Source organism: Enoplosus armatus, chromosome 9 (genome assembly GCF_043641665.1).
Source record: "Enoplosus armatus isolate fEnoArm2 chromosome 9, fEnoArm2.hap1, whole genome shotgun sequence".
In the NCBI taxonomy this organism is placed as follows: domain Eukaryota; kingdom Metazoa; phylum Chordata; class Actinopteri; order Centrarchiformes; family Enoplosidae; genus Enoplosus; species Enoplosus armatus.
The window spans coordinates 9,752,978-9,761,456 of NC_092188.1; the positions used below are offsets into that span (position 1 = coordinate 9,752,978).

The 8,479-nt window shown below is 39.3% G+C and overlaps 1 protein-coding gene across 1 annotated transcript; it reads right to left on the reverse strand.

Annotated features, from left to right (window-relative positions):
- Positions 1 to 129: 129 nt before the first annotated feature.
- LOC139289803 (tumor necrosis factor receptor superfamily member 5) lies at positions 130 to 8,424 on the reverse strand. Its single transcript, XM_070911441.1, has 8 exons — positions 8,350 to 8,424; positions 8,044 to 8,169; positions 6,507 to 6,653; positions 6,303 to 6,396; positions 5,866 to 5,942; positions 3,680 to 3,787; positions 1,169 to 1,318; positions 130 to 434 (listed from the first exon to the last, which is right to left on the reverse strand). Exons 1-8 carry the CDS (start codon positions 8,417 to 8,419, stop codon positions 253 to 255), a joined length of 954 nt encoding a protein of 317 aa, XP_070767542.1. The 5' UTR covers positions 8,420 to 8,424; the 3' UTR covers positions 130 to 252.
- Between the last annotated feature and the right edge of the window lie 55 nt (positions 8,425 to 8,479).

Below are 8,479 nucleotides of genomic sequence, written 5' to 3' on the forward strand. Positions count from 1 at the left end.
CATTTTTTAAGCTGTTTGCTTCATTGTAAATGCAACACAGAAATATCACATCACTTGAGCCGAAATTCACATTGAAGTCTTGCAGGGGGCAACAAACCGTCAGCCACCGAAACAACACTCCTGAAAAAGAGAAATCCTACTCTTTTTTTTCCCCCCTCTCTCTTTGGTATAAATAGATCCAGTTAAAGGTTTTAAAAATCGTTGCATCATCTCCAAGTCTCAGAAGGACTCTGAGCTGCATCAGTACAGTGATTATGTCGGGCACCACTCGTCCTCCTGTGGCTCTGAGTGGGTCCTGCGGAAGTCGCCGGTGCAGTATCCAGCGCTTCCATTGACGTGGCTGGATTCAGCGAACGAAACTGAAGCCTTACATTTAGTTATAGGAAGGCAGCTGTCCACGCTTTCCTCTGTGCTACAACTGACCGCGTTATCATCTGAGGAGGATAAAAAAAAAAATTAAATGTTAAGTGTGACCCTCCTTCAAAGTAATGTTACATCGAACATGCTGTGCACTTTGTGATTTATGGCCATCTTAATGGGGCTGAAAGCACTTATGAGCATGGAAAATAGATATAGACTAGTGCTGCAAAAAGGAATACATTTTTCACTTTAATATACAGATGGTTGACACTTTAAAAGGAAAAACCAACATAAAGTGTCTTGGGCCACCACAAACTGCCAGAGCAGCCTGAGTGCTCTTTGGCGTAGATTCTCAGAGTCTTTGAAACTCCACAGGAAGAATGAAAACCAGTCTTCCAAAAGATATTCCCTCATTTGGTGTTTTAATGACGGTGGAGATCGCTGTCCAACAAGGTGTTGAGATCTGGTGACTGCGAGGACCATATTGTACGATTCGCATAATTTACTTATCAGTCCTTTCAGTGCCCCCTCTCTTTTTTTTTCTGAGACCACACATCACATGGCTGATATGTAGGACATAAGTGTTGACTGTACATCTATTCATGTGTAACCCAAGAACATTTTGGGGTGCATCGAGACTTTGGGGTAGAGGCACCGACCATGAACCACAATGTCCCTGGTTTACATCCGGCTGTGGATATTCCTGTCATCTCTCTACTGTCAAAATCTCTATTAAAAGAATAAAAAGTTGCCCACAAATACTTAAAAACAACAACACAAGAAAAACCTTTTTATTGGGATTTATCACCTGGGTTCAAAAGTGGTAAATCGCAGCTGTCCACAGTGCAGCTCTGTTGGCAGTAACCGTTCAGCTCTGTGGACGGTAAGGGCAGCTTCAGCGGACAGACAGGTACTGCAGGAACCACGTCAATCAGGGTAACGGGAACACTGGGCCTGGCTGTCACACACAGAGGATACCACAAACAGGGTCAAAAACAAGATCATTCAATATACTTACAAGGTCGCCTCTTGTGGACATGATGAATAGTTTGAATTAAGTCAAACGCATCACGTGTGCTGCAGATTGACAACTTTCATCTCATTTGAAAGGTTGTTTTGGTAACTCGTTATCTGCGATGATATTTATTGGCCTAAAGGTGGCGCTTTAATCTCTCAATAACTACAGATTCAGCTCTGGAGCACCACTAGTCAAGCAGATATGACATGTGATCCTGATAATTATCTGGACATGCTGAGCAACCTTGTTTCTAGGAAAAGTTCTTCATTGATAAACCTGTAAAATTCAAATGTACTTCAGCTCAGTGTGACTCAATATCCTCCTCCTTAAATGTATCTTTTGAGTATCAAACACTCACATCATTTAGACTTGAAAGGCGGTTGAAAAAAGTTGGTAGTTTCCTTTTTCACAGAGAAGGAGGATGAGGTCAGATTTGACTCACAGCAGTTACAACAGATTCCAATGGTGTCAAGTTTTTAGGGCGGAAAAAGCTACAAAAACCTTCAATATAAAGTTGTCACTCAACCCCTGCAGCATAACTCACTTCTCTGCTGTTCGTATGTATGCTCAGTATTTTCCAGTCATCAGTTCCCTATTATAAGGCTAAATACACAGCTTTTTATATACTTTTTGTGTTAATATTGGAATCCATTGAAGCTATCGTGAGTCGTAGCTGAGTGACAATGTAATCGTATTACAACAACCTTTCAAACCCACAGGGACGACCGCTGGATCACCAAAGGCCCTGTATTCATTGTGTGTGGTTGGTTTGTGGTAATTTGAATAATTCCAAATGTTTTCGGGGGGTAATATGCCATGCACAATATTAGTTGAAATGATGAGGGCCTTAAGGTGTCTCCTGTATTACTGTCTGTCTTGTCTACCTGCCTTGTAGAGGAGCCCTGTGTCAACCTTGAGTCTAACCAAATTACAACAAACAGGGACCCACAGCTAATTTTTGCCCTGGTACCCCTCCATGAGTTAATCAAGCCATCAGAAGAGTGATGAACATTTCCTTAAAAGATCCTCTCCAGACATGTTTTAAGACATAAAAATACACAACACGTCTGATATGTAAATATGTTTTACTTCAATAGTTCAACAACTGGACCATAAAGCCCATTCTCAGTGTATGTGAACTGGAGGTTTCAAGTTAAATACTGGACGTCCAAACTAGTTGTGATGTCACAAAAACATGCTCCGATGTACACGTCTTGAACTCAGATTGCAGGTGAGCGCAGAGAGGCTTTCAGCAGCCTTTTAGTGTCAAACTCTGCACATACATGATTCTGCACATTGGCGGTAAAAATCTTAGAGAATGATATGTCAAAACCTCAGCAGACAAAACCGAAACTATCTTTATGGCATGATACTACTACGAGAAGGAAAATATGTCTTTTAGTAATTTGGGTGGAATTAACCCTTTAAAGATATCAACATGCAAAGACTCTTGTACTGGGAATCATTGACCTCAGCGTATTCTCTCTCACGATCATCTGAACATGATCATTTGCTGTAAACATAACCAAAGCAACTAAAAATCTTTTAAAATTGACAACTGGCACTTTTGATTTGACACAGATGTCACTTTCAGATTGGCAGAACAACATGCTCGTTCTTGAAACTTCTGTCACTAGTTGTGTTTCATCTGTAAATTCCAGTATTGGCACATTGCTTCACTGGAAATACAGTAAATGTCAATGAAATACAGCACAACATCAGCCAAAACAGTTATGGGACTGTGTCGCATACGTAGGACTTGTTTCTCAGTATGAGTTAGCTGCCTCTGAAGTATGCGTCACATTATACCAAATAACTGTGTCAGGCTGAATATGTACAGGATGTGGTTTCCCCATTCAGTTTCTCGTCGAGCTTATTTAGCATCATGTTACACGGACACTTATTTAACCTGCCTGGGTTATAATAACTCATAAATGTTCTGCTTTTGTGCATAAAACCACAGAGATTACACTTTTTCTTACATAAATGAACTCCATACCACACCTTAATTCTAATTAATATAAGGAAATCTTTTTTTTTTTTTCATTTTTTCTATAAATCCACTGTAAAGGAAGCAGTGGGAGGGTGTGTTTGAAAAAAAAATTAAGCAGTGACCTTCAACTGTATGACTGACAAAACACACTGTGTCTCACAGTTGTGGCTTACAACATGCATAGTTACTGTGAGTAGGCAGGCATGTACACTGTTTCGGCGCCTCTTCTTTTTTTTTAAAGAATCAGAACAAAAGTGTGTGAATAACAATTACGAAACACACCTACACATGTGGCACGCTGTACACACCTGCTCTGTCTGACTTGCGTTTTGTCCTCCAGTAGATGAGACCAAACAGGACGAGTGCAGTCAACACGAGTCCTGACCACAGGCCTGCGGGTAATATCCAGTGACAATCTGATGAACAAAGAGACAGAGGATTTTAGAGGGACCCAAATACATTGTAATTAGGGTTTTCTCCTGATTACACAAGTAATTTCTAGGAAATAAAGTGGGAGTGAGTGATTACTGAATACTGCTCTTGTTTCCTCAGAAATATTGTCAATAAGGTAATGACTGAATGGCTTTCTGCAATTTCCTCAACAAAGACTAACTATTATGAATGAAAATTCATTCAATTTGTATTTCATTCCGTAACTGGTAAATGATGGTCACACAGGTCAACAATTACAACTCATCTTATGAAGCATTCGTAATTGATGTATACAGTTAATAAATGCGTGACAACACTGTATAACGTAGATTATTATTATTATTTCACACATCAGCAAATCCTTACAGTCTGTTATGAAGCATTTATACACATACACGTCATTCACAGGTGGATTTAAAACTGTGATCAACATATAATCATGTACACATATACATATACTATTACTATGTTTTCAAGTATTCTTTAACTGTTGTATGCCAGCTATAGATGCTTCATAAAAGGGTATTAATAAACACTTTAAAATGTCCTTATTTCTGCTTACAGCTACATTACAGTACACCTATTGATACTGAAAAAAGGTCTTTCCTCAGCATCTGTGGTTGGAAAAGCTTTTTCCTTTTGTGTTATGAAAATATTTCCAGATAAAAATGTGTCACAGTTAAATTTCCCACCTGTTAGATCTGTAGTAGTGGAAATTAGATCTGTATATTATTCTTACTTGATGTGTTTGACTACTTATTTGACTATTTCAGACACAGAAATGAAAACTCTGATAATACAGTATAATACTACAGTACAATACTGTAGATCCTGTTTACACTTAAAATGTGGTGAAAATGAACACTGGTTTGACAAATCCCCCCCCTTTCTCACCCTTATTCACTCCCCAGTGGACACTGGTAAACAAAACTCAGCTTCTGTCACCTGATTGGGTACTTTGACCTTCGTGACTTGACCTGATTTATTGGCTGGGTTTTGTTTTGTATGCGCCTGTGCTCTATTTCTGTTGTTTGTCCTTTTTTTAAATATACTTTATTGCAAGAGTGCAACAGTTTAATGCGTAAATTTACATTTGCTTTCATGTGATGTTGTTCATACTTATATTCTTACAATATGAAAAAAAAATAGTAACGATAATAATTCTCAAAAAGGACCTTGCTGCCTGAAATCTTTCTGTAAAGCCCATTGAAGAAAGCCTAGCAGGTCCACAACAGCCATTCATTTTTAGCCACGCTAGCGGGATGGCAATGTCCGTTGGTCCACCACTTGGTTCAGACTAAAATATCTAATCGTCTGCTGGATCGATTTCCACGACATTTTGTACAGACACTCATGGCCTCCATCTCCACAAATTATCTCACATCCCTCCACTCCTACATCCATCCTTTGACTGCTTGAGTAAATTTAAATTGATGCGGTGAACTAAACTTGTTAGCTAATCGAACAGTTACGGAGTGTTTTGGCCACCTGCTCTGTTTTTGGTCTCTACCAGCTCCTGAGGGAAATATCTAACTCTTTAGCTGCTAAGTGCACCATTGTGTTCACCAGCAAGTCACAACTGTTGGTGGGGTTTTTTTAGAGCTTTTTGGAAGAAAAAAAAGCTGCCACCATGAGAGTGAACCAAAGGAGTAAAGAAGAGGGGAGCTGCAGATTTGGGTGATAATTCTCTGTAGCTTCGTCACTACGAGCGACCCCTTTCACATTGTTATTATAAAAATATAGATTAGATCTCTAAAGGTGAAATTACTCTTTACAGCCAGTCACAACGACAGAATCACCCTCATCTCCTGTCAGAGACGAAAGACACAAACTGCAACAAGTGTCTTACTCTCTTCCTTTGGAATGATTTCCCATCTCTACTACTTCTACTTCCTTTCTTAATAACTTATGACATATGTGTATATTTATATATATGAATCACTGAATCACTCAGGACAGGAACATCCGCTGCATTGCACAAGTGATTTTTTTTTATGCTCAAAGATCTGAATAGATGATAAACATATGAAACAGCAGCCTAAAGATAAAAAAGGAGACCTACTAGATTTGAAGTTACCACAGATGGCATCAGTTGTTCCGGTTCCTGGAGTTTTCAACTCTCTTCCGATGCCCTCACATCTGAAAATGACATACGAAGACAAACTAATAAATAAACTTTATAGTGTATCTACAGTCAATTAAAAATGGGAAAATATGTTTTTTTTTTTATTTGGGCATGTTTGTCTCAGTAAAACCTATTGAATGTAAAAAGAAACAGTTATAACATTCCTACAGTGTGGATGAAAGGTATAATGTAGGTGTGATGTGGGATGTTTTGGGTTTGTAGACTGAAGATGTCAACCGTCATTTCTGCTGCGTGTCGATGGATGACTAATGAATCATTCACTCACATCTGATGACATTACATACGTCGACATCCTCCTTCAGCTTATAATATATAATATAATAATAACAGTAATAGTGATGACGCAGTCTGACCTGGTATGTGCTCGACAGGGTGACTGGAAATCTGTTACGTTGCTGTAGGTCCCTTCTTCACACAGAGCACATATTGTATTGTTCGTGCGAGTGGCTGCAAGAAGGAATGAGATGTGGAGTCTTTTCAGTTGCCAGTTTGTACAAGGTGTGGATGCTTGTTGGAGTACATGATCATTTATTTTGCATTTTACAATAGAGGCCTACCTTGCACCTTGACCCCTTCACCCGGAGGGCAGTGTCCAACTGGCAGGCAGTGGTCACAGCCATCATTATTACAGTAGTAACCAGTCACACACTCACATTCTGTGTTCTGCTGAACTGTACAGTCCTTTAATTTCCTCTGCTTGTTACCTGAAAGAGTCAAAGAGAGATGTAGTCTGTCATGGAAGAGGGATCCAGCTTCTGTTGCTTTCTTTTGTGTCTCTGTAGTCGTTTTGTGTCTCTTTGTGGCTGTTTATGCTGTTTAGGCTGTTTTGCATCCCTTTCGACAACAAACATGTTGCGTCTCTTTGTAATCGTTTTGCATCTCTGTGTGGTCGTTTTGTCTCTTTGTAGTCGTGTTGTGTGGGTTTGTGGTCCTTTAGTCTCCCTTGAAAAATAACAAGCGACTTCGGGTAGAAGAGTTTTCTGTTTCCATCGCAGTATTTGTGCTTTCCTGAACAACGTATTTGGATACGGGTACATCCCTTGTATATTTGTCGTTTTGCATCTCTTTCATCTATAAACATTTTGTGCCTCTTTGTAGTTGTCTTGGTGGTTATTTTTTGTCTCTTTGCAGTAGCTTTGTGGTCTATCTGGTCACTTTGTCAGTTTGTAGTGGTTTTGTGTGTGTTTTGTGTCTTGTAGTCAGTTGACTCTCCAACAAGAAATATTGACAGTCACTTCAAACAGAAGCTTTGGTCCAGTACAGTAATCCATCAATAGGAAAGAGGAACGGTGACGTCTTCTGACGTCTTCTGATACAAAGTTGTAATTTCAGGCTACATGAATAAAATTAACTGGACTTGACTTGAGAGTAAATAAGTTGCCTTAGAAATATGAGTTAACTATGTTCAAAAGTTCAGAAACTTAGGATATTAAGTTTAATGTTTATCACAGTTAGATTTATGTTCCAGTTACATTCTCAGTTTGAAAAGTCAGTTTTTCATTTGACACATTTTACAGCTGTCTCTGCTGTTGTTGGAGCCACTTTTGTACCAGAGTTACAAAGTTACTTAGAGTGCTAAGACAATACATGAGGCTGCACCCAGTAACTGTTTAAATAGATGTGTGTGGAGGTAATTACTTTCAAGGTTGTTAAAATCATCTTATTCCACAGTACCATGTTTTCATGCATAGGCTTGTACCAGAGGCTAACCCTCACCTCTTCATTGAAACTACACGATGTTTACACTGAGTGAAAGATTTAAATCAATATTTAATATATAAAAAAAAATGCATCACTCCATCTTGTGCATCATTCTCTACACATTTCCCTAAAACTCAGCCTGACATACACACAAAACTTTGGGATCTCCACTTGAAAAAAACATTTGAACAAAGGCTACACAGCGTGATTATGTGTCTGACCCCTCCAGGAGGTTAGTGAGGTTTCATGCCTTCAACATGTTAAAGAGGAAGATGTTAAAGATTTGTGATGGTGTTAACATGAAGAAACAATTGAAAACAGGTCCATGCAGCATGGAGGAGAAGAGGAAGGAACAGTGTTTGTGTTTGCAGTATGTGCATGTGTGTGACTTACTGGAACTGCAGTGCTTGCAGACGTGACACTGAGGCAAGGTATTTTTTGTGGCTGTGTAGTGCCCACTTCCACATTCGACACACTTGGTCGGCTTCGTGCCGTCACACTCGGCTTGCATGTAGGAACCTGATAAGAGTTGAGAAAACAGAAGATATACAAAAGAATCGGATGTCAGGCTGTAATGCAAAGACAGTATGTGAGAGATGCTGAAAAACTGAATATTTACTGTCCTATGTGCACACTCCTATAAAGAAGTGTATCCAAAGAGAAAAGAAATGTTGGTAATTGAACTTTACGTTGACTCACCTGCATGACAGTGATCACAGCATCTCCCGTCTTTACTGTACTCCTCTTTTGTGCAGTTCATCTTAGCCATTTGCTGCCCATTCGATTACAGTCCTCCACCTGTGTGTAAAATATCTAAGCTTAAGACTAC